The sequence below is a fragment of the Centropristis striata genome, chromosome 5, assembly GCF_030273125.1.
Source record: "Centropristis striata isolate RG_2023a ecotype Rhode Island chromosome 5, C.striata_1.0, whole genome shotgun sequence".
Classification (NCBI taxonomy): Eukaryota; Metazoa; Chordata; class Actinopteri; order Perciformes; family Serranidae; genus Centropristis; species Centropristis striata.
In genome coordinates, this window is record NC_081521.1 from 32,669,060 (window position 1) to 32,695,581 (window position 26,522).

The 26,522-nt window shown below is 39.7% G+C and overlaps 2 protein-coding genes across 2 annotated transcripts; one reads left to right on the forward strand and one right to left on the reverse strand.

Annotated features, from left to right (window-relative positions):
- Nucleotides 1-94: 94 nt before the first annotated feature.
- Nucleotides 95-13,470, reverse strand: LOC131971791 (solute carrier family 26 member 6-like). The gene is made up of 19 exons (XM_059333400.1): nucleotides 13,293-13,470; nucleotides 12,188-12,327; nucleotides 10,977-11,087; nucleotides 10,716-10,888; nucleotides 10,442-10,606; nucleotides 9,700-9,852; nucleotides 9,422-9,504; nucleotides 7,925-8,072; nucleotides 5,767-5,880; nucleotides 5,584-5,661; nucleotides 5,362-5,457; nucleotides 4,944-5,050; nucleotides 4,768-4,837; nucleotides 2,618-2,710; nucleotides 2,339-2,449; nucleotides 1,910-2,227; nucleotides 1,748-1,802; nucleotides 1,391-1,521; nucleotides 95-1,286 (listed from the first exon to the last, which is right to left on the reverse strand). The coding sequence occupies exons 1-19, from the start codon at nucleotides 13,436-13,438 to the stop codon at nucleotides 1,260-1,262; spliced, it is 2,319 nt and encodes a 772-aa protein (XP_059189383.1). The 5' UTR covers nucleotides 13,439-13,470; the 3' UTR covers nucleotides 95-1,259.
- Nucleotides 13,471-21,088: 7,618 nt separating this feature from the next.
- On the forward strand, nucleotides 21,089-26,201 carry LOC131971789 (kelch repeat and BTB domain-containing protein 12-like). Its single transcript, XM_059333397.1, has 9 exons — nucleotides 21,089-21,259; nucleotides 21,341-21,522; nucleotides 22,472-22,604; nucleotides 23,438-23,671; nucleotides 23,775-24,133; nucleotides 24,219-24,492; nucleotides 25,449-25,596; nucleotides 25,680-25,877; nucleotides 26,053-26,201. Exons 1-9 carry the CDS (start codon nucleotides 21,089-21,091, stop codon nucleotides 26,199-26,201), a joined length of 1,848 nt encoding a protein of 615 aa, XP_059189380.1.
- The last annotated feature ends 321 nt before the right edge of the window (nucleotides 26,202-26,522 follow it).

The window sequence follows — 26,522 nt, forward strand, 5'->3', positions numbered from 1 at the left end:
GTTGGGTTGTGGGGAGGGGAAAGAGACTTGATGCCATGTCCAGAAAGAAGCAATAAATGACCAGATAAAGATGGATGCAATGTGTTTTTATGACTCTTTATTTACACCTTTTCAGTCATACATTATTCATAAAACATACTCTAAAATATGTAATATTCTGGATCCATCACATTAAACATGTTACACCTGTATAAAAAATAAACTTATTTGATTGTCAAACATTTCACAGACAATTGGACAATCAGTAAGGTAGAACAATGGTATAATTGAGGATCCCTCACACACATTTTGTTGTTTTCTGCAGGTTGATAATTTACTAGTGGTAATAGTCACCTTTTTGAGTTAATATGATTAGGAAAGTACATTTTGCAATGTATACAATTGCACGTATAAATGGACCTTTTTTTTCCAGAACTTTTAAACACAAAAATATATTTTCAAACGTAAATAACAATACAAAAATATAAAACTGGGGGCAAATATCTTTGCATGAGACTATCTAAAACATATACTACAATACAGTGTTTTGCATTTAATAGTTATAATTGCAGACGATAACATTGGACACTGGATCCCAAAAATAGATGGGAAGCTAAAGATGTCAGCAGAATCAGATGTGTGAATGCTGACTATAAATACATTCATGTTGTGTTTAAAAGCAGCTGCTGTTAACACCTATTACACCACATCTGCAATTCAGCTCATTCGTTAAGGTATCTGGAGCCAATGAGTGGTGATATAAGGATGGAGAACCCCTCCCTGAGGGAATGGCCCAGCCATATCAATGACAAACATTTACATTTTATTGGCTTGTTGTGGAAAACATTCACTGGTTAAAAAATGTAGATGGACAGACGGATGTATGCTCACACATTATGGCCTTTCACATCTGAGTTTCCCCTTACAGTCAACCTTTCACTCACTCTCTACTCTCTCACACGGGCTATAAATACAGACTCCTAATAGTCCTGTGTTACATTCTCCCACTCAACCCCCGCCCCTTCTCTGTATGTCTCTCACACACCACAGAGCCGGAGAGCTGCAATGACGTATTGCTGGCTATCTCATTAGACGATATCATAAAAAGCCAGTTGCCACAGCAACGGCTCCCTGTATTTCCATAGCAACCAGCCGCCATGTCAAGGTGGTGCATTCTCCCTCACTGAAGGGGGAGGAGACATGACCAATAGTGAGCATGAGGAGGAGGAGGAGGAGGAGGAGGAAGATGGCGAGAGTTGAAACAGTCTGACCCCTGCTGGTTACATGTGAGTGCTGCAGGACATATCCTGAAAAAAAATGAGGAAGATTTGGGGACATTTCAGAATATATTACTGCAAGTGAAGCTGACAGAGTTCAGAAGTGTAATAAATATTCAGAGTGATGAACTCACAAGTACAAAGTCAGTCTGCCCCCGTTTCTTGAGGATATAAAGCACCGCATCATGAACTGTGACAAACAGTCTGCTCTTCGGGATGGAGTCTGAGAAGAAACCTGCAGTTTCCAGCTGTTGCACGACACATGCTAAAATTTGACCACACAGAAAAGCATGCATGACAATGAGCCGCCTTATGAATGCATTTGGTGATTATAGGAATAAATATTTATGTTTGACTGATGTGCCCGACGGGGAACAATGTGGCGCCACCGAGGCCCAGACCTTGACGTATTTATTATCCAGAACTTCAGTGCCTTGACTCTGCATTAAGGACATTAAGTTTGTCTCTGTTTTGTCTGGTGTTTCACTCACCTTGGCAGCCTGCTAGATAGATGTCCAAATCAATCTCTCCAAAGTCCCTGAATATCTGGTAGGAAAAAAAAATCTCATTTCACTTTGGGTTTTTTTGTGCCCCTCTGGTTTATTCACTATATAAACATCTGACGGTTAAATGAATAATGTCAGCACACATACATTTTTCAAGGTCTTCACAGTGACTGTGTCCACAAAGCTGGTCGTGGAAATGTCCAAGATGATGCTGTGCGTCCCTGATCCACAGGCCTTTCCTGTTTCCTCATCACCCTGGAAGCCAGTGTCTGAATCTGAGTCTGACATGACTGTTTCACGTTCGTAAGCCCAGTTCACTTGGCCTTTACTAAAATCATTTGTAGAGGGTTTTGTTAGGCTAATGGCCACACCATTCCCCTCATTCTGTCCCTTCAGTCCTGCAGAGACCTTCCTCTCGGTCATCTCTGAGATTGTGCCATTGGACAGGTGGCTGACTGTTTTTCTCTGTCAAAGGGTTAAAAAGTGGAAATAACTATTAGTTACTTTTAATTCTTATCAAATCCATAATATGCATGACTTGGTGTTTCTCTGAATGGATCATTTAGGATATCATACTTGTTTCTTTGTCTCCTTTATAGCTTTCTTTTTCTCTTTCTCTTGTTTACGCTTCAGCTTTGCATCTTCTTTCTTCTTTGCAGTCAGCAGCTTCCCAATTTCGATTCCACTCTGTACAAAAAGCCGAGCATAACATTAAAGAGAGAAAAGGGAAAGTGAGACAAGTGAGGGAGATAATGGAAGCAATTACGGGTGCTGTAGACAGCGGACAGGGATTACATCTTGTAATCAAATGCAAACCCTGCACACAAACACACATTCACATGCCTGGACACACACCTTCTCTTGCAGGGCCTCCAAGTACATCTCAGCGTTTGTGTAGTAGATGGTTGTAGATGAACGGAAGATTTTAATTCCTGGAATCTCTTTGGCCTGCAGGGACACATCATGAAGCAGGAGAGTTCAGAAACTCACTGTGTTCTGCTTACATTTGCACTTTGTGCCTCCCTCAAGTATTGTTTGACTAAATGGAGTTCCTCTTACACTTAATGACTGAAAGTTAACTCTATCCACAGAGTGTTCCTGAAAAGTTCAGCCACATTTCAGGGGAGGAAAATAACCATAATCATTTGATCTTAGTAGTATCTAGTATTTAGATATGTGACTGAGAAATGTGCTGCCACTACAACACAATGGATGTGAATTGATTTTTTTTTTTCTTGGCAGTCACAGCATTGAAAAATATCCCAAGTGGCCTGCCTACCATTTTTGAATTCACAATGAAAATATATAGGTTCAGACTGGGATTTATTTATTTTTTGCTTTGGATGTAAATAAGGTGTAAGGGGTGCATAAAAAGCATAAAAATACTGCCATTTATAAAAGGATAGGATCTGAATAAGGCCCTGTATGTAAGTGTTTTAAAAGGCTGAAAACAAGCAAATAAAATACATTTTTTTTAAAATAGACAAATAAATTTGCCATTATTTTGCCTTTAGGATTCATTCTCTGCTTACGAATGTATGTAAAAAAAATAATTATGCCAACCTATCTAATTGATATTGAGAAATATTTCAGGAATAAGTCAAAATTTGACAAATTTTGACTTATTCCTGAAATATTTCGCTGGAAAGGCCTGAAGATCAGCAAAGTTTACCATGAATATATGCAACAAAATTCATGGCAAGCCATCAAATAGTTGTTGACTAGTAGTCTGTACTAAAGTGAGGGTTTGACTGACCGATATTATTAAACCTAGGGCCAGGCTGCCTGCATGGCTAGAAATTCAACAGCACTATGGAACAACTTTCTACTGAAGAAATAGGCAGAAGAGAACTGCTAGTGAAGTCAGATTATTAAAGGTTATGTTTTCCAAGAAACAAAGCCTGATAGACCCAGGTTGGGAAACCAACAAAACTGCAGAAATTACAAAGCAAAAACGGGCCCCTTGGGTTCTAAAAGGTGACATGAGAATAAAACTCCCAACTAACCCACTCTATTAAAAGAAATTTGACTCAAACAAAAAACACAGAAAGCCAACCGATGGTTTGATTATCTGTAAACACAACCAACTGGAAGGGAGAACATCAAAGGTGCACCCAATAGCTCCTGACGAGTAAGTTTGAGTGAAGCTGTGACTTGGATTTTAGAATCCCTCTATCTTATAACATTGACATAAATCTTAGAACCTGAAATATTACATTCAAAACTGGAAAAAAATTGATACAGCATAGTATCATGATATTTTTCGTGGCAATATCATATTCCGATTCCTGGACACCAAGTATTGATATTTAACGTTCCGACGGCAAGCTGACCATCAGTATTTCTGCCGTTTTTTTTGTGTGTTTTTTTCAAAGGCCGTAGCTGGCTCATTCTTAGGAATATACTGGAGATGCTGGCATCATATGAAACTAGAAGACCTAAGGACTCTATAGGCAGGATATTGTGTAAGTTGTCGAAATAATGAAAAAGAATAAGTTAGGCTTTTTTATGTTTCTTTAAAAAAAAATTCAGAGCAGTGAAGCTTAAAGTTGGGGGAAGTTTGAGAAAATACTGCAATTGTTTTTGTCCATACATGTTTGATATGAGTTCAGTTCAGTTTGACTGAACTTTGTTGGTCAGTCTGACTCTCATTGAGGAGAAATAAGAAGACTGAAGTGAAATGAATAGATAGAGAATTTTCTCTTATTTGACAAAACAATCTTGATTGAATTAAATTTTGTGGACACAAAATTCAGTTAAATAGTTATATCGCAATACATAGTATCGCAATCCTCACCATATCGCAAAATGCTTAAAATCACAATAATATTGTATCGTGACTCAAGTATCAGGACAAAATCGTATCGTCTGTTCGTATCTGCTGATTCACACCTCTAATAAATGGTAAGTCAGAATATGTGGGTTTTTTTTGCGTAAACAAACTCTTGGATGAAAATGATACTGAACATCTTTCATTCATCACTAAAAGACTCCTTACTCCTTACCTCTTTGTAGGAGTCTGTGTCCAGATACAGGCCAGTGCCTGCCACGTGGCCCAAGATAGAGTAGCGGGGTCTGAAATGTATTAAAATTACATTATAATAGCAGCTTTGTGAGAATCTAACCAAAATCTATCATCGTGTTTACATTGACAAATGAATAAATCGAGGCATGTAGTTACCGTTGTGTCCTGAAGATGACAGTGAGCATGGAGAAGCCAATGGAGACAGCCAGGCCCAGGTCCAGGTTGAGCAGGATGGTGCTTATGAATGTTACCAGCCACACCAGCTAGAGGGCAGCATGAACAGTGACAGTCAGCGGAATCAAAGTGTTATAAAGTTCACACAGTCTGTGCGGTCAAGGACAACATTTAATATGTAGGATTCATACCAGGATGTCCAACTATATCTGGTTGCAATGCTATGTTATGCTATGCATGTTATGATAAAGTAGCATATCCCAACTGTATGCATACTGCATGCAACAGTATATACTTTGTAATCACAACTGCAGTATTTAAGAAAAGTAAAAAGAAAAGGTATGCAACTCAGATCTTACATAGATTATAATAAGCAAATTGGCCGTTAAAAAATTCTCACCAGATCAACTTTGTTGGTTTTCCACAGCATAGGTACGTCCATGAACTGCTTAAACATTCCTTTCAAATTCACAAACACTATTGTGGATAAGACAGCCTGAGGATCACAAAAACACAGAGATTCATTGGCATAAACCCAGAGCCTGATTGATTATTTAAAAAATTGCCCTCAGAGAGAGGAATTGATCAATAGAGAGAAATGGTGCTGGAGCGGGAACGTTACCTTAGGGAGATCTGAAAAAAGAGAACCAATTTTCAAAACCGTGATGAGCACGATGACGGATGAAATCACTCCTGCAACCTGACAAAACACACAGTTATTGTACAATAAAAAGTCTTATATTGAACATAAGAATTAGATGTAATCTGAGGGTATCTGTGCACATATGTCCAAGTGGTTGTTTACTTGTGTCTTGCCGCCTGTGCTCTCCTGAACGAGGCTGCGAGACAAGGACGAAGTCACAGAGTAACACTGGAAAAAGCCGCCAACAGTGTTACTGAGACCCAAAGCAACCAGCTCCTGCAGAACAGCAAAATAGACACACATTTAGATTAAAATACAGATAAATTTTGATATAATACTGGAATTTAATGCTGTTAATTAGTCCACTATTATATGTTTGTATCATTTGACCTTTGAGTCAATAACAAAGTGTTCTTTTTATTAACTTTATGACCATGTCAACACACGATTGCCATGGTGAAAGCAGTGCCAAGCATATTTAAGATACACTTGATTGCATAAAGCTTGTTGAACATTAATGATTTAGCAGGCCAGCTCTGAGAGGCTGTGAGTGCTCCGAGCCTGTCTCTCTGAAAAGCAGAATGATCACAGTCACATGTCTCTGCAAGTGTGTATGTGTGAATAAGTCTTTGTGCTATAGACAACCACAAAAGATTTTTTTTGAAAACACTTCTGTATTTCTACATGGAGAGAATTGTGAAAAGACAGCACAGTTTGTTTGAGGCTCTTCCTCTATGTGTTTTCATTAAAGAACCTTTTTGTCGACAGTGTCGAAGTGACGACATGACCTGATGTACTCCCCTCTAAAGTTCGGGCTTGAAACTCTATGACAGCTTTTGTGTGATGATGATAGGCCAAGTAAAACCAGAGATAAGGTCAAATATATTTGGTATAAAAATATATATGATGATATATGATCCTAATTTTACCTCTCATAGTATATCTGCAACCTGTGATCACATTTGCAATATTTACAATACTTCATTGAGTATGATTGTGGTTTGTTCATTTTTCAAAATTCAATTTTATGTTTGGGTTTTTTGTTTCTTTTTGAATTCAAAATGTTGATCCAGTAAGTCAAAGTGAAAAAAGAAAGGAAAGGGAAGACGGTGATCTCAGGATGTTTTGGCATAAAAAATGAATAATCACAGAAGAATGAATAAGCACAACAGAGCATCTCCAAGAGATTGAGAAATACATACTCTTCAGCAGTAAAAACCACGTTATTAGCATTTGCCAGATGCACAGCAGCTTATCAAAAGTAATGAATGTATTGCAGTCGTTGCACATAGTGTGGGGGTGAATCCTGAAAGGATTTGTAATATGATGTCATGCAATGTGAGACGCTTGTGGCATTATAACAATTGGGAATGGACTTGTATAATTACTGGCTAAAATGCATCTCTGGCATAATCCTTAAGAGGTTTAGGCGATCAAATTTCAGTCTGTCATTATCATTACACCATAATTCAGAAATTGATGCGAACATAAAATGACTTGTGTACGCTGACTTGAGACAGTAACGATTGTGTTGAGTTATAGGGATCAGTATGACATGAAATAACAAATTTTCATGAATGGGTATGATTTCTGACAAAAAAAGTAATGGTTTAGGCATTAAAACTACTTGTTTAAAGTTAGGTGGAAAAATCAGGGTTAGGGTTGTTAAAAAGTGGTTCTGTACATAACTTCTAACGGGACATGAACGTGACACAAACATCGGTCTCCAGGTTAAAAGCCGGGTTTGTTTGTTTTTGTCACAAGTCTGTGAAGTTATTTATGGCTGTGTTGTCAGGGTGCGGCTTGATCCGGGATAATTCTCCTACTGATGTGACAGTCATGACCAACTGTGAGAGAGAGAAGTCTATTATTAGGCCAAAGTTAGCCTCATGCCTGTTAGCGGCGAGTCAGACAGGAACAGGGGTCTCCAAGTATTACTGTCACGGTGTGTGTGTGTGTGTGTGTGTGTGTGTTCTTGTACTTCCAACATAGTGGGGACTAGAAAACGTTTTTAACCAAATGTCCTCACCAGAGTGAGGACATTTTTTGTGAAGTGAGAACATTTCAGCCGGTCCTCGCTTCTTCAAAGGCTCGTTTGAGAGTTCAGACTTTGTTTTAGGGTTAAGGTGACAGTAAGGTTTTAGGGCTTGGGTTGGGCATTTAGTTGCGATGGTTCAGGTTAGGTTAAGGGTAAGGGGCTAGGGAATTCACTATTCTTATGAGGGCCCTCACAAAGATAGAAGTACAAGTATTGTGTGTGTGTGTGTGTGTGTGTGTGTGTTCCTTTGTATATTCAAATGTGGTTGTGTGTTATCCTTACCTGGTTGCTATCCACCTTGTAGCCATGTTTGAGGGCAAATGTTTTGCCCAGAGAAATGTTGATGGCATAGCCCACAATGGCCACTGCAAAAGCGTCGCCTATCACCTTTGAGAACAATGTGGCATCTGGAGCTCGAGGGGCCTGGAGCCTGGAGCAGGAGGAAAAGATGAATGGTTCATGTTATATCACTTTTATCTTGTACAGCACACAGATTCCTGACACACAGGCAGCTCGACAAACAGCTCAGGACAAAAGGACAGACACGTGTTGTGAAAAACTCTTACAGTAAACTTTTGTTTTGGCCTGCAACTTTTCAACCATCTTTAGATGAATTTCCTGTCATTACAAATTGTATCCAAATACTTTTTTTTCTCGCTATTCCTCCTCAAAATTTGGTCCAGAACAGCTCTAGACCAAGACCCAAAAAGTGATATTATCTGATTGTTAATGTTCCATACAGTTTTGCTATACCTGGCCCTCAAATTTTGCAGAAATGCTGATACGATAACTGAGAGACATATTTGGTGTTGTTTGACCAATAGGTGGCACTGTAGCACTCCGGCAACCCCCTGTCCTGACCATAACACCCCCTGTGTTATGGTATCTATCTATCTATCTATCTATCTATCTATCTATCTATCTATCTATCTAGCAGTGGCATCTAACTTTAAAGGGAGGACTCTGTCTGTCAGTGTGTGTATGACTGTCCTTTGCATATCTCAAGAACCGTTCTACCGATCAATTTGGTCGGTACATTGTTGAGGACCCAAGGGACTGAAGAGTCAAGGGTGAAGTTGATTGGATAAGCAGTTCTTGAGGATGCTGCGAGCAGCCATACCAAGGTTCTTGTCAACACTGAAACATCACTTCCAGGGGCCAAGCAAGGAAGCTTTAAATGTTTTATAATCTCCTTGGCACCAAGCAATATTGTCACATGTTCCTAGTGGCCACATGCTCTGAAGGGGCAAAGCCCCTGACAACGGTGCAAGCAGCAACACCAGGAGCCAAACAATCGGCCCATTCCAAATGAGCACAGGAGCGTGACCCAGTCCTGTACTTATTGTTTAACACCTTGGAAACACGTCATTACATCTTTTCAATAGTATAGAAACACATCCAACCTTCATTTTTTTCTACAAAAATCCACAGTCCTTCTATAATAAAAGCTATTGGCAAACACACACACACACACACACACACACAAAGCTCAGAGTAACCTGTCTATATTACAATAATCTATATTAGAACATAACCTTACATCCTAGTTTTATGCCTTTTGGAAGAACGTTTCCATTACAGGAGCTTTTGCAGCAACAGAAGTTTTTAGAAAGTCACTCACACAAAACACACACTGTGACCCTGTTTCTTTCCAGTCTCTGTTACTTTTTCTTATCTCCACTTATCTCCAAAGCCACAATACTGGCACTGTGGTGTCTGTGATATTGTGACAGTCTTGCACTAACAAAACCTGAATTTCACACACAAAGGTGAACTTACCCACTGGGAATCTGTCCAACAACGTCAATGCTGTATTTACTCGTAAGTCCGCAGAAGTGAGTGATGATTGTTGCTGCTATGATCTGTTAAAAAAAACAAAAAAAAACAGTTAAGCAAAGTCGTTTTTTGTTGGTGTGCCACATGATTTCCTTTAGTACACTACTGCTCTTTTTTTGGCAAGTGTAAAACAAGGTCATCAGCACTTCAGGCCAGCATGATCACTGTGGTCGAGATGCCCCCTGCTGGACTATTAAGTGAACACACATGCTAAAACTTACCACTACGATTTCTATGGGGATGGGCAGAGGCAGCTTCTGTCTGTAGCAGGCATTGATTTCTTTAACCACAATGAGAACAGCGAGAGCAACCAGACTGACCACCAGCTCGGGCACTTTAGTCTCAGGAAGCAGCCGGCAAATATCCACCAGAGTCTGTGAGGGAAAGAGTCGAGGACAGAAAAACAGAAGGAGAGGGTTGGATTTAGGGTTAAACCACTGGTAGAGAAAGGGACGAAATTGTCCACCCATCCTGTACTCAGTTTAAATGTGAAGCTTGTGATGTTTTTGTTGATTAGAGACTGTCACAGGTATTGTTTGTATTCGCTTTACTCTGCTCTGATATTCATATTTTTGAGACATTTTGTAGTGTAATGATCTGCTGGTGATACTTCAGAGGTTCCCACCATAATTATCACAAATAATTCAGAAGAAAGGAAGAAGAAATGCTTCAATAGTTTTGTTTTTGTTGCACATTTAAATATCTTTTTATATCTACATTAGATAATAATACATTTAAATTTCATAATTCAAAGAATCTTTTTGAAATGCGACATTCAAGTTATTGTGCATGCTTTTAACTGGTTATGCACAGTGTGTGCGTTTTTCCCTCAAAACATGATCGAGAATGCAGTTTCGTTGTATTGAAATACAAATGTAGTAGCCAGGGTTGACCAAAAACAAACTATCAATCGATCTCTTGTCTGTATCCATATGTTACTCGTGAACTGCATGATATACTCACATAAATAAGGGAGAGGGGACCGGTGAAGCGAGCCGGCTTGACTCCAAACAGGTACTTGAGCTGGGAGACGCACACATGACACGCTGATCCTGTTGTGTAGCCACGAACCAGTGGCTCAGACAGGTAGGTGACCACGAAACCAAACCTCACCACACCTAACAGGATCTTAGCATGGAAAGGGAAAGAGAGAGTAATTAAAAATAGTGGAATATGACTTTAAATAATTGTTCAATACCTCAATACAGTCACTAAACATTTGGTTAAATTGACACACCTGGAAGATTCCTGCCAGGACCGTGAGGGCACATGCTATCTGTACTCTGTATGCGTCCCGTGCATCAAGGTCCACACTTCCTGTCCCATTAGTGCCATTTCCAATAAAGAGATTGTCTGGTGCCAGCCTCTCCGTCACACTACCGATCATGATGCTGATCACAGCAAACGTACCTGAACACACAAAATACGAGCATGTTTTATTCATGACATTTCAGTCATTTTTAATCACTGCCTCCTTCACACACACTCTCTCACTCACCTATGGAGATGTGTCTGGAAGTACCAAAGATGAAGTAGACCAGCACTGGGTATAAGGAGGTGTAAAGGCCGAACACTGGGCGTAAGGAAGCCAGAAGGGCATATGCCATGCCTGACAAAGAGAAATAATAAACAAAGTCCAAAAATATTCAATGGTAGTTACATATGCTAGCTATCTGAAACATTTAAAGAATAGTCTGACATTTTGAGAAATATACTTGCATCCTTGCTGATGAAAAGATTGACATCGCCCTCACATCAAATTTTAAGCTTTAGCTATGAGACAATTAACTCAGCTTAGCACAAAAACTGGAATCAGATGGAAAAAGCTGCCCTGGTGTTGTCAGAATGTAACAAAATCCATCTACCACAACCTCTTATGCACATTTATGACCATCTTGTTTGTTTAATCCATGCAGGAATTAAATGAAAGTGTAAAAACAAAGGACTTCATATTGAACGCACACATTCAACACACTGTCACCTCCACTGTCTCTACTATCTAATACCTCGGCTTCAGATACAGATGCTCTAGGTAGCCTTACTGTTTAGCCTATCTGTTCTTTTACATATCAGGGACAGCATGTCAGTTTCATAGTTCATAGATAGTGGCTTTTCAAAACAACCTTCCATGTTTAAAGGAAACTATTAAGTTAAGACCACAAAACTCCTTGGTTAAGGTTAGGAAAAAAGGACAGTGTACCTCTGCACTGGACACAGTTGCATTGATGGTGTTTGTGACATAGAGTGTAACATATTTACATACGGGTGTTAAGTTATATGTTAACTAAAAATAACAACACTGGCTCCTTGCTTCACATAGGACAGGAAAAGAAAAGTCTCCTGGGTCAAAGTCCAGGGTTTGTTTGACCCATCCACCACCCCTCACACCTGCCCTAAAATGACTTTTGCGCTCTTTATATTTTGTTTGTTGCCCTGACCGCCTAATGATGATGCTGACAGGTTTACATTGAAGTTAATGGAAAACCCAGCGTATCTCATTCAGATGGTTAAGACTGCCTTGTCTGTCTGAATCTAGCACACCGAGGTGCACTGACCAAACACCAGTATCTGACTAGTTAGGAGTGAGAATGGGTAGAGTGGTGTCAATCTCTTCTCAATCTGAGCAAAAAAGTGAATAAGTGCATTTCTGCAAATGTCAAACTATTCCTTTTAAGATGACAAGTTTGTGAGATCTTTGCATTTATTCACCCTGCGGCAGATGCATGATGCCCACACTGCAGCCGGAGATCAGGTCCCCAATGGCGTTCTCTCTGATGGAGTAGTGAGGCAGCCAGCTGAGAACAGGGATCCAACTCAGCACTATTTGCTTCAGCCTGGACGTTGAACACCTGCAAAGAGTCATCCCAGAAATTCAGAACATGCCATTCATATTACTGAGCACACACATTTCACTTCTGAATTCTTTACTGAGGACAGTGTGTCTGCCTGAAAAGTCACCTAAAATATGCATGCATTGGGTTTCAGCTTAAATGCTCTAGTCTCATGTGCAAAATGAAGAAGAAAATACATTTTGATGTTATGGCATTTGAGCTGTGTTTGCAAGTGAGGTAAAAAGGTACAAATGAATGACAAATTCAAAATTCATGAAAATGAGACTTGCGAATAGGAACACCTGCTGCAGTTTTTATCAGCTGTGGCTGTAAAAATGTAACTCAGTGGACAGATACCATGTCTACGTGCTACTGTTCATTCGTTGTAAGAGATCAATGTAGTATTGAACTGAGTATTTAACTGCCAGAAGGTCTTAATAAACAAATATTTAAATATATCTCTCATTTTTTTCATAAAACAAGTTGATCAATTTCTTCTGAGGTTTGTCCTTGTCCACTTTAATTGTTAGTGGACTACTATTTATTCATTGTTTTAAGTTAATTGTTAATATTTAATAACATATAAATGTGCTGCTCATTGTGATTATATAATGTGTTTTATGTGATGCGTCACAGGTTATTAATGGCGCTTCTAGCTAAATAAAACTGCACACTTTTCTCTTTCATTTTCATTAAATGATTCTGATCAGACAATTAGTCAGCAAGTTGAGTTGCTTCAAGATAGCAAAAACAACTACAGTAAATGTCCAAAAACACACACAAAGACTCATTCATGAGTAACTTTCAACAGGTTGAGCCAGCAGTAAGAGGTACTCTAAAGCCACACATACAGACACTCACAACGGCCAGCAGTCAACATTCATTACATTCATTGTTTGTCATTGTTTATCTCAGTGTTTATCCAGTTCCCTCATTTGCATGTCACACCAGCCTCCCCCACTTCATCTCCTCTCTATCTTTACCTCAGAGACTCTTTCACCCGCTCACCCAGGGTTGGTTTAGTGGACCACGTCCCCTTTTGTGCCACTCCATCCAGGCGTAACTCATCCAGAACCTTCCTGTGCACAAAATACTCCCCATCTGAACAGTCCCTCTCCTCCATGTCCATCTCTGTTAGACCAGATTCTGCAGACTTCCTTAGAGCCAGTGTCCTCCTTCTCTTCCTAAGGGTCTTCTTGTATGGAAAGGATAGCTGTAGTTGCCCTTTAACTGCAGTTGCAACAAAAGCCAAACAGTGTGTAGTAGGAGTGAAGCCTCCTTGCTGTTTTATACTGATTGACAGTGCTTGTTTTTGGACTGTGGGTGTGACTTTTTCTTTCCTGACCAACAACAACCATGTCCCTTTACACACACCTGAGGTAATGTGTGTGTGACCAATGTCCCCCCGTGGTTATTAACTTAGTGAGAACCACAGCTGAAAGGCTGAACTTTGGTAAACATCTCAAAATGGAAAACAAAGAGAGTCGCATAAAAAAAACTACTTTGTGTCTCTGCGCCACATTAACTGAAACATCTTATCTTTATGGCTGCCTAACTTTCCTCATTCAGGAGATTAAGTTACAATATGTTCAATGTCAGCAAGAAAGTTGTTAAACATTGTGTGGCTGGGCATTGCTCAATGTGTTTTATGGTTGTACTGGTAGTCCAAAAAACCAACAGCCCTATTTGATTTTTCAAAAAGTGTCCAAATAAAGCTAAAATAACCCAATAACTGAGAAGAGACCAGGAGTTTTTGTTGTGTCATTTGGACTACCTTCTTGTTTTCTGTGAATAAATCAATCACTTTACATGTAGTGAAACCCTCTCAACATAAGTATGTGCAAGTTTTTCTGATTACAGGACACACTCTCTCTCTGTCTATAAAATATATAAAGTATAAAATACAGTCAAGTGTCAGTACATAAGCTTATGCTATAGTATAAAACACAATATTTATATAGTAGGTTTCCATTTATATGCGTCCTACACTTAAAAAGGGACTGATATATCACTCTAGAAATAAAAGCCAGTTTACCTATAAATCAGGTAACCTTATACTGCAAATTCATTAGTCACACTCCTGACAGGGCTCCTTCCAATCATCTGTTTGATGTTTACGTTCAGTTGGTTAATGTTCAACAGGGTCTTTGTCAAAATAACTTTGATTTCAAGGTTTATCTGCTTATCCAGTCTGCGTCAAAGGAGCAGCATACGCTCAGATGTGGACCGAGAGGTGATGAATGTTTGAGTGTGATACCACTATCTGTTATTCCTGTGAGAAATTAAAACATAAGATAATTTATAGATTTATTCAAATACGGGGCATATATAGTTCGCTGCCTTGTGAGAGCAAACTTCTTCTTTTCTTTTTTTTTTGTGTTATTTTATTATTAGAAACTGGATGAACATGCTTCAGTAAGGTCTATCTTTGTGTTTTTTACATGTTCCTTTCAGAGCCTCTGCTGGTTGTGTGTTTTCTTACGATCACTGGCAAAAACAAGCATTTAACGGACCGGAACAAATGGCTCACAGGAGAAGATTTTCCTTTTTTGACTGAGATGACTAACAGTAATGGATGAGAGTCAAACATAACGGGGACATTCTTGCACAGATTAACCCTGGTCCCTGTCCCGCCCGTGTAAATGTGTGCTGTTAAAACTCAGGACTATCTTGATGACTGAGCACATCTGAAAGGAAACATTCTACAACCACTCTCATCTCAGCTCATTCACAGATTATAAAACAAGATCATGTTTAATTTTTAATTTGAGACGGAACTCGTTTTGGTTAAACCACTCACACTTTTTTGACAAGTTTGTATATTACCACAGGACTGTAAATGTTTGAATGGCAGACACCAGAATATTAACAGGCCTTTGAATGTAGCAGATTGTTTGAGATTACACACATTTTGGTCAAAATTCAGACAACCCGGGTTCCAACAATGTTGGATTTTATGAAAATGATTGATGCAAATCCTTTGTGAGCCATATTGAACTAAATACAGTACAAAGACTAGATATCTAATGCTCAAACTGGGAAATAAAAACACTTATTCTGAATTTCATGCATTCTAAGTAACATTTTTGCAAGGTTGGCTAATACCTAAATTGCCCATCCGCCTTTTGTGGACCATTTTTATACACCTTCAGTAGACACCAGAGGGCTTAAAACTGAGTATCAGAAATAGGTGAGGCATGGACATATTGTTGTTGTTGTCTTATGGGATTTCTCATATTCTGCATGTTTTTGTTTTTTATGTATTATTTTATTATTCCAAACCAACGCAAAACAAACATGAGCATAGTGAAGTAGAAAGAGGTAAGGACAGAGAGGGACTAAAGGGGAGGAAGAGGGCACAGTGTGAAACTTATTTGCAGATGCCTCATCTTTGAGTGAAGGTTTGTTACACCTGCCGAAGCTGACAAACACTATGAGACACACTTTCACATGTACGAGCTGCACACAGAAAACAGAGTGATATGCTGAGCAAACTTTTTGATATAACTCTTATCAATAGGTAAATAGCAAGATAAATAATTTAACTGCTGGAATTAAGAGGCAAGGTGTTTGTTAACCTATTGAGGGTCATACATTCGCTAGCAGCCAGGAAGTCAGTTTTTTTTCCTGACCTAGTTTCCAAAAAAGCTTTTATTTGTAGATGTACTGTAAGTGTCGCTGAGAAGGAATAATAATGCCCAAAGAAGCTTTTTAAGTTAAGGGTTACACAGTGCTGTGTGGGAAGAAGGAAAGGAGAGAGAATGGGATAAAACTGAGTAGAAAATGTAAAACAAGGCTAAGATATTATAGCCACACCATGTGGCCCTATGAGGCTGTTCTTTGAGCTAAATGCTAACATCAGTATTTTCCAGTGCTTACATGCTAATGGTTAGCTCAGTTTTTACCATGTTCACCGTCTTAATTATGCACTAAACAAAAATTATAACTGTGACTAATGGGAATTTCATTAATTTTGCAGGTAGATCATCAAAGTTATTACAAATCATCCTGAGGGGAACATGAATGTTCCACCTGATAGATTTTTACGATTTTCTACCTAAAACCACAACGTTTTTGAGATTAATCCTGGACCAAAGGTGTGGTATATTTCCTTTCTTAGAGCTTCACTGACCTATGGAAAGTATGAGGATATCTTGTAAAAATGAAAATGATAAGATGAAGGAACTTTAAACCCCCCAAAATAAACAGAATGGATACTTGCAATTCCAAAGACATGTAGGCGTTAGGTTAATTATTGACATTGAACAGGAAATAGGGGCACAAATTGTGGAAAAGGTCTTGGCCCCTGGTGAGATAAAGGTAATGGTCTTATCATAACATGCCATTGCACAATGTGCAAATGCAAGTTCCAAACATTACTCAGGAACACAGTCTGGATTATTGGGATGTTTTTTATTAAGGCTCAGGGGTTTTCAAATACTGTGCTGAAAGACTTATTGGAGTGATGTATTTTTCCATCAATAAAAGTTTAAATTACCTTAATTTATTAATTGTTTTACACTGATCAAGAAGCATGTTTGCATGCCTTGTAATACTAAAATAACTGCTTGACCTGTCATGTAACATTACTTTAAAATATTGGCTAGGATTTTTGTTTCAGGATGCTTCAAATTGGTCACTGTAGCTGTAAAGTTTCTAAAAACATTTCTGGGGAGAATTCTTAACACTTATCTCACCAGGGTTGGGTCGCAGACAAAACAGTGATTACAGACAAAATGACTACAAATACGGGCCAAAACAACCACAGACAAAAAACCTACAAAAAGACCAAATCAAATTGCAAAGTGACTCAAAAGCACATAGAGCTAACGACTACAAAGTGGAGAATAAAACAGAAAGTATTTGGATATAAAGTGTTTGTCTTGCTCCTGTGGTTACAGATAATGGATAAATGGATGGTTATATGGTTATGTATTATCTAAACTATATGAGAATTAGCCACTTTCACTTCATCAGTAAATGCTGGCTCTGTACACTGAGGCCTTCCCGAGGTACGCACTTGGCCAAAGGTCCTGATGAAGAGCAGGGATCAGAGCTTGCAGCATGACAGCACATTCTCTGAGTGAGCACGTTTCACATGCAGAGGAACGTTCACCTGACAAGGTGTCACTGATTAATCTGCACCGTAGACTGTACGGCCCGCATTGTGTTGCTCACGCTGTTGTGTAATGTGCAACTGTACGTGGACATGTTGTTAGAAAACAATTAGCCTGAAATAACACTGTACTGACATCCGCACCAGTCCAATAAACTGTCCAGAAAGCAGACACACCTCCTATCACCTGCAACCTTTTGGACCTGCAACACAGACTTTAAAATGACAGTCATGTTCTTAGTGTGTATACATTTGTTGGGTCAGGTCTCTTTTTGTCAGGTTTAGTGAAGCATTTTTTGCATATACAGCTGTTTAAATGACACAAATATCCCGCTGTATATGTGATTTGAACTTATTTACCAAATCTACGTTCATTGATCAACGCTGATCAACTGTTTCACTACACGCAGATTCCCCTTGCTCGCAACAGTGGGAGGAGAATTAAAATCAATCAATATATACATTGTTGATTTTGATGTCCGAAAAGTATGTTGGTGCGCAAAAGCACCGTGGTACGTATTATGATCAGCCGTGCACCAGTTATCTGCACGCCTGTTTATTACCTAATAACTGTGACTTGTACTGCACATTTACTGCTTAAGTGGCCACTTTTACTCCTTCCTCTGCTGGTCTGAAAGTTCAGCCTGCCCTGAGAAAACATTTGGAAGGGTCCCAGAACTCAAATCTCCAAGTCAGCCTGCCTTGAGAGATCTGACTTCTGGGACATCGGGTGATATTTGGCACTATTTTGCACTGTTGTTGTTTTGTTTAGCCATGTTTAGTGATTAAAGTAAGCCCTTTACACAGTACTTTTTCTAGCTGGGTGATATGGTCAAAATCTTCTCATCTCGATATGGATAATTTCATATCATAACGATATACTACCTTTCAATCACAAAACGATATAATATTGATTTATTGCCCAGCCCTAAGTGCTTTGCACTTTCATTTTTGTATAGCCATGTTTAGGACTTTGGATAAACAGCTGTTCTTTGCACTGTTGGATTACACTAATATTTACATTTTGAAATAAACTGTTCTATACTTTTTTTTGACTAATAGTGTCTTTTTGTTTCACACAGTAAGGCCGACCCATGTACTCATATGAGCACATGGATTATCGAGAGAACTACTTATTGTTGGAAACTAAAATTTAGTATGTACACTAATTCGGCCCTTCTGGTCCCAAACAGCAAATCATTTTTTTAATGTTATGATAAGCCAACTGTCCACATATGAGGACATCTTTTTTGTTGTTGCAAAAAACACTTCCTGTACAAAGACCAAGTTTAGTTATTATACTTATTAGGTCTTAGCTACTTGCCCAAATAGCAAGGAGAAATAAAAAATGCACACCAGAAAAAAGCTTGCGTCTCAGGAGGTCAATATTTGTCTGTATGTGCCCGTAAATCACCATAAAAATGTACCACCAAAGCCTTGCTGCAGCAACATCAGTAACCAGATGAAAGAAATTGTAACGCTTAATGGTAAGGATACAGGCATTATCATGAATTCAGGCGTGACTAAATGCATGAAAAAGCATTAAATAATTCACAAAGTTCTTCATGAACTATCAGGAACAACAAGCATTAATTGTATGTTACGCATGAGTCAATGCAAGAATAATACATTCATTAATGCAACAACTAACCTATCTGAATCATTGTGATCTGTAAATTAATAATGTTCATGTCCAAAGTAAGTCCACAGTTAAAGGGGCAGGCCAAAAAAAAATTGCCAATCACAACAGTGCGCATGCATTCTGTTGAATACACATTTTGTAATTATGATTAAAGCATGACATTTTCTTTATCTTTATTGCCCTTCAAATAATATTTTCACCTGGTTGATTTTTAACACTTATGAATCAAATTAACTTTGTGACCACTCAAATCATGTCAACCCTTCCATATTTAGTTAAACATTTGAAAAGAAAACAACAAATGCAAATAAGATAATACTTTTGGATTCTACTTCGATTATTTGCACTAGTTAGGAAAAGGAACGTTGTATTTATAACACAGTATAAGCCTGAATGCTGCAACTTTAAAGCTCACAAGCTATTTATGATATTTAGGAACTTTAACCGATAATTCAAAGCCAAAGAAGTTAAATAGCCACATACATTTTATTGGCAAAGACACAAGATACATGGAAATGACATTATGCTCTCAAATAGTTAGTCATACTATGTTTAAATTGTTAAATCCTTTGTTATAGTGTCACAAAGATTAAACTATTACCAATAAAGTATAGATAACTCCATGTAGCACTTGTTGAACATGGACAGCAATCTTGTCGGTATTAGGGGCATCGTATTGGGTTTACATCCTCTGCATACTTTTTCTTTTCAACACATGTTTCAACCTGAAAATGTTATGCTTCTCAATTCTGCAGTATCTAGATGAAATCCACACTATTTTAAAAACAAATCACAGAGGATTTGTAGCCTGTTTGCCCAGCCACTGCCAGAAACCTGAACAGCACCACTAGCATTTGCTGGTCTATTTTAAACCTTTTGACCAGTGACCATGCTATTGCTCTCACTCACAGGCGGCAACTAGCACAGAACACAAGACAGACCTGGCAGAAAATAAAAGCACCAGTCTGCAAAGAGTAGTGTGAGATATCAAAGCTCACATCAGAAACGTCTAAATCCCGGCTCTGGGCAGTTCCAGGACACCATTGGTATGATATCTCTTTTCTGCATGGGCTTTGCTAAAGTCATGCTAACAAGCTACTGCTCACACTCTGAACTGACTCTGTCTGTCTGCCTGGAGTGAAGTGACCTGCATGTTTATCACACCCACTGACACTGTCACTATGTGTGTGAGTTGGTGGGCCAGCTGCTTAGGGGAGGAACATGTAGAAAGGCCTCTACGAATGGAGTAAAGGAACTTCTTCTCCTATCGGCTGATTGGATTTTACCTGCATTACCTTACTTGTCTCACTTCAGGAAATGTATCATATTTATAATACAGTGACCATATTGTGATCGGTAGCAGTAAATTTACATTTTTAGCAAAATACCCCTGCAGTTATTCATTAGCTCCGTTTGGGGGAAAACAGGGCAAAGTGGAATCCAATGTACTCTGTACAGAGATCCAGTTCACTGAACATAATGATATGGGAAACTCAGTTGTCAAATTCCAGTTTGGAAAACGTTTTTCTTCTCACGCAGTACTTCCACCATGCTGGTAGATTCACAATTTTACTCAAATACACACATCCCTTGAGCTCAGACTACAAACTAAACAAAAATTACAAAGCAAAGGAAACCTAGTATTTGACTTTTGTTTAATATGGTCAGATTTTATGCGCATTAATAGAATTCTCACAATACAAAGGTCCAAAATAAATAACTTTAGGAAATATAAAACATTGTGAAAGATTAAACCAGTGGTTTTCAACGTTTGTTAGCTTGTACCTGCTAACGGAAAAAGAAAAAGCCCATTTGAGTTGTTAATAGTTTCCCCCAAACAGACATTTCTCCTCCAATCTTGTAAATATCTGTTTGATGATCATTATGGTCAAATAACGAATATTTAACAGACTACGAAGAACCTTGCCATCCAAACTCTCCCCTCAGTTTCTCACTTCTCTGCCACCAGGTCTTCCTCTCTATGCTAATAAAAGTGTTACAGACATCCAGAACAAGAGTCCATGGATGATCCAGTGCTGGACTCTGCTCAGGCAGAGCACGGCTCCCTTCTGCTCAGGCAGCTGGAGAGGATGAGAGCCTGCGAGGAGCTCACTGATGTGGTGCTGCTGGCAGAGGGGATCCCCTTCGCTTGCCACAAGGTGGTGCTGTCTGCCTTCAGCCCTTACTTCCAGGTAAAGATGCCATGCAGATGCTGAACGTCTTTGTGCTGTCGATGGTGCTTCAAGACTAAAATTGTAAAATGCTGTGTCCAGGCAATGTTTACATGCGGCCTCAAGGAGACCCAGGGAGGAGAGGTAGCTCTTAGAGACACACCTGCACAGAGCCTGGAGCTGCTGCTGGACTACATGTACAGAGCTGAGCTCCCCCTTTCCAACGACAACATCCAGGGTGTGGCTGCTGCTGCCTTCCTGCTCCATGTAGAGGGAGCCTTCAGGTGGGGAAAGAGACCACCTGCGTGTTCCAATACATATACTACCAAATTATTATTATATTACCAAATTTAGGCTCATTTTAAGTATGTAATATAGGCCTACTGTTAGGAGGTTTAAAATGTCTCATCTCTTTAACTTTATCATGTTTTTTATGTTAAATCTCAACCTGAAAAGTAACTAAAGATGTCAGCTAAATAATGTAGTTGAGTAAAAAGTACAATACTTGCTTCAAATATTAGTGAAGTAGAAGTATAAAGTTACATAAAATGGAAATACTCAAGTAAGGTAGAAGTAGCTGAAAATTGAACTTAAGTACAGTACTTGAGTAAATGTACTTAGTTACATTCCACCACTGGTGAAATGCACTATGCCTAAAGTACCAGGGTGCCCTGGTTATGTTGAAGTAGTATGACCCAAATGTATGTATCCTGCATGCAACAGTACATACTTTATTAGGGAGGCTGGAGTATAGACTAAAAGTCGAAAGAAAAACTATGCAATTTGGAATGTGGCTAAGGAAATGATTGTTACTCCAATAGACTAACATCAACAAGATTTGTACAGTCTTCATCTATATTAAAAACATTAGAGGCATCAAGTCTCTGCACCTTAATCTCCTCCTTTAGCTGTTTTCTTTAATGTACTTTATTACCTGTCTTTTTATCTACTGCTGATTTTAACGTATCTGATTTCTCTCTTAGTCTTTTGTTTATTTTGTTTCTGGTTTCTGTAGCACTTTGAGATTTCTTTATGAAAAGTGCTTTACAAATCAAATGTATTATTATTATTATTATTATTATTATCATTATTATTATTATTATTATAAGATAATTAAATTCTACCTGCAATATCCTCTGTAAAGTAGTTAGATTTGTAGGTAGTTGAGAGGACAGTGACCTAAAGTATGTTTTTTATAGTACTGACATTGTTTTGTTTTCATCTCTGCTTCAGGTTGTGTCAGAGCCACATGGAGGCCCGAATGGACCCTTCCAACTGTGTCGGTCTGTACCACTGGGCCAGAAACCTGGGGGCCACTGGTCTGGCCGACTGCGCCTTGAGATACCTCTGCCAACACTTTGCACTGGTAAGACATTCACTATCTCCGCCAGGTGTAATGAAGGGATCATGTGTTTGGCTGTGTGTGTGTATCTGTCTGTCTGTCTGTACATACAAGGCATGTCACACTTCTAAACCAATCACCCTTAGATTTGTTTTGCACTTCTGCACCAGTACAATGCATATACATCAGTATGTATCTTGTTTTCTGAATGTAGTTCAGGACAATTAGGTCTATGCTGGCTGTGGCTACAGCAGTATGAACACAAAATAAACAGATTTGGCCTTTATTTAATTACAATAGATGGATCTAAAGCATGCAAACATAACTACATCATTATGTCGATGTGCAGAAAGTCAAAATTCATATTTCGTCAGGTCTGTCTGTAAGATGACAAGCAAACAACTGTTGAAATACTTGTTTTCTTTTGTTTTAACATATTCTCTCGATTACAGCCAGAAATATTTATGAAAAAATATGTTACAGGGCCTGATATGATTAAGAACATAAATGCCGTATAATATGTCTATGCAGCCCCCTGAAGACTAACCAGCTCTAGAGAACAGATGATCTGTTGCTTCGCATAACTCTTTGATTATGTTTCTTTGTCACAATTGAGCTGCTTAACATTTTACCAGCTCCACACTCCTGACTAGTTTTTCTGTTACTTCATAATGCCACTAGGTGGCAGAAATGACCTATTCTGCACAGCCAGACACAGGTGTTGAGATGTTTTGGGAATCACAGGCCTTTGGTAGCTTTACACTTCATTACTTTTTGCTACTTTCCACTACATGCTGTTTTTTAAAACTCAGTTATTGTCATTGTTTACTCCCCTTTTATATTCTGTCTGTCTCTAGGTTTGTGAGGAAGAAGAAGTGCTTGAGCTGGATGCTCAGAGCCTTGGAGATCTGCTGGGTTCAGATGACCTCAACATATCGCAAGAGGAGGTTGTGCTGGAGCTGGTGCTGCGTTGGGTGGAGAGGCGGAGGGGGGACTCGCAGAGTGAAGCCCAGGCTGTGGAGTTACTCAGACGGGTCAGGCTGGAACTTGTTGACCCCGGATTCCTCCGTAAAGCCAGGAGGAGAAACCCGGTGAGATAGGAAAGGGAGGGAAGGGACAAGGTATAAAAGTAAAGACTTCTTATCCAGGATCCATAGACTATCAGACTAACATGTCTTTAAATTAATCTTACAGGTACTGCTGAGGGATGCAGAGTGCTTTGGGATGATTGACGCTGTCCTCCAGACCTCAGGTCTCAGTGAAACATCAGCTCCTCCTCGGCCGGCCCTTCGTTACGGCATGGAGACCACCGACCTGCTGCTCTGCTTGGGTGGGGTGAATAAGGAGGGAGTGCCTGCCCGGCGTGGCGGATTTGCTGACCTCAGTTTTTGCTTTGCCCCCCATGGTAGAAAGACTTACTACATCCCCTCTCCTCTGAGGGGATGTGGAGGTATGGGGCAGGTCACAGCTGGTGCAGTGACACGTGACAACGACATAGTGGTGGCCATAGAGGCAGAAGACCAGCACCGGATGAAGAGGGTAGATATCTACAGGTGTGTGTGCGCACATATGAGAGATGTAATCTTTATGAATGCCCCTCGATCCAGAGCAGATCCAAAAGGCTTGTTTATGTTCCAGGTACGATAATTCAGAGGCGAACAGCTGGGTGGAACTGTGCTCCACAGCATACAGGGACATGTATGCATTAGGGCTGTTTGGTGACGGCCTTTATTTGATAGGAGGTCAGATGAAAGTCCACAATCACTACGTCATCACAGACAGTGTGTTGAGATGGTCGCTGAAGAGAGGAGGCAGCTGGCTCAGCTTCACCCCTCTGCCACTCCCCTTAGCCTGCCACTGCACCGTCAGCCTGAAGGAGCATCTCTATGTGCTGGGGGGCTGGACACCACAGGTACACAGACCTTTACATGTCAGTGTTAACGGTGCAGTAGATAGGTGTACTGAAGTGTCCTTGAGCAAGAGGAAAGGGGTTTATTATCAGGTTTTGGCTCTCCAAAAACAGACTTTACCCAAAGCAGGTATTAATCATAGACTATATAAAACATGGACGTGGCCCTCATGATGTCACTCAGTTTTTTTAAAGAGCCATTGGGAAGTTCAGTGTGAGGGTTCTGCCCATCACCTGACTTCTCCTAATGCCTGGCTAATCTAAAAATAGACAAAGAGGTGCAGCGTGGGTGGAGCTAAGGTGTGCTGAAAGAAACCTGGCTGTTAAAGCACACCACCTGTAAAAACACTGGCCTGTCACTCCAAGCAGCCATGCCCTCAATTATGCATATCTTTAATTCTTAATACAATTTAACTATGTGAATTTTTATAAAAATCAACGTCATACATTCATCAAGAACAGGGAAAGACCTTAGAGACCTAAACTGTTTCTCGTTCTAAGCTGTAAACATCTTTATTTGTGCTGTAAAGTTGGGTATTTTATTATGGGTGTCTATGAGGATTGAGTCACTTTTAGAGCCAGCCTCAAGTGGCCATTCAAGGAACTGCAGTCTTCAGTACCTCTACTTTAGCTTCACTTGGTGACTGCTCGGTGTTAATAAGGCTCAGTTACCTAAAGGCCCTGAAAACCTATTTTCTCAAACACCTTCTTACTGTAAGTGTTGGAGTTCAACTGAAACACACAATTTTCTGACAAAGGGCAGGACTAGGATAATAATTGAGGCCAATCTCGAAACAGTCACAACAGACCACTGTATACTGCATGCACACAGCGGCTTTAAAGAATTGTAACATTTCCTCAGTCCTTCATGGTTTCCCCATTGCAGCTTTTCATTTCTCACCCCAATTTCTCATCTTTTTCGTCCTCCTTCTGTCCACCTCTCTATTCTCCTCCCTCAGCACCAGCCAGATGATGAGCCCGACAAGCTGAGTAACCGCGTGTTTCTGTTTGACCCCGGCAAGGACAGGTGGATTGAACGTGCCAGGATGAAGTACTCCAGGTACCGCTGCGGCACAGCTGTCCTCAATGGAGAAATCTACGTACTTGGTCAGACTCTGAGACTGACGGAAACTTCATAAAAGTATTTATTCAAGGTATTTGGAGCCAGCTTATTTGTGTGTGTTTTTCAGGTGGTATAGGATGTGATGGAGAGGACTGTGGGCAGTCACGTCGCTGTCTGAGCTCTGTGGAGATCTATAACCCAGACACAGACACCTGGAGGGCGGGACCGACCCTGCCCAATTCTTTACTCGCCCTCCGAACCAACGCCTCCAACGTAGGAGCAGTGGAGGGCAAGCTCTACCTCTGTGGATACTACAAGGGGGCTGGTCAGTTAATGAATGCCTGTCTGTGTTTTATAACAGCTTGTTTTGCGTTGTCTCTTAGAGAAATTCTCCCTGCATCAGAGTAAGGGAATGCCAGCTCACTGGTGCAGCAGTATCTCTGGAAATTAGATTTTGGTCAGCCATTACTGACATACCGTACTTTCTCTCATGACTGCAGGCCGTCATGAGATCATCACCAAGGAGATTTTGGAAATGGACCCTGCAGACAATGTGTGGACGGTGGTGGAAAGACGAGCAGCAGTGCATGACAGCTATGACGTCTGTCTGGTGGCTAACCTCAATCCACGAGACCTCTTCACACCCTAATTCACATCCTCCTGACTGTGAGCAGCACTGCTCGGAGCCAGGATGTGTGGGAAATGAGCTTCTGTGCTCTTTATCAATCCTTGACTTCACATGTGAAATCTAGATGTTATGCTGTAGCTTCCCCCAAAAATGGCAACATTGGTGTTATTTTAAACACGGGTGTAAAATGTCTGCAAAGAGCGGTTTGCCTTTTTCAATTGAAATTAAATGTAGTCTATCAACAAATCATCATACATAAACAACAACATTAGTTAGTTTCTTTTAAAATTACCTAGAGAACTTTACAAAAAACTACTCATATGAATGTTTGAACATGAAAAG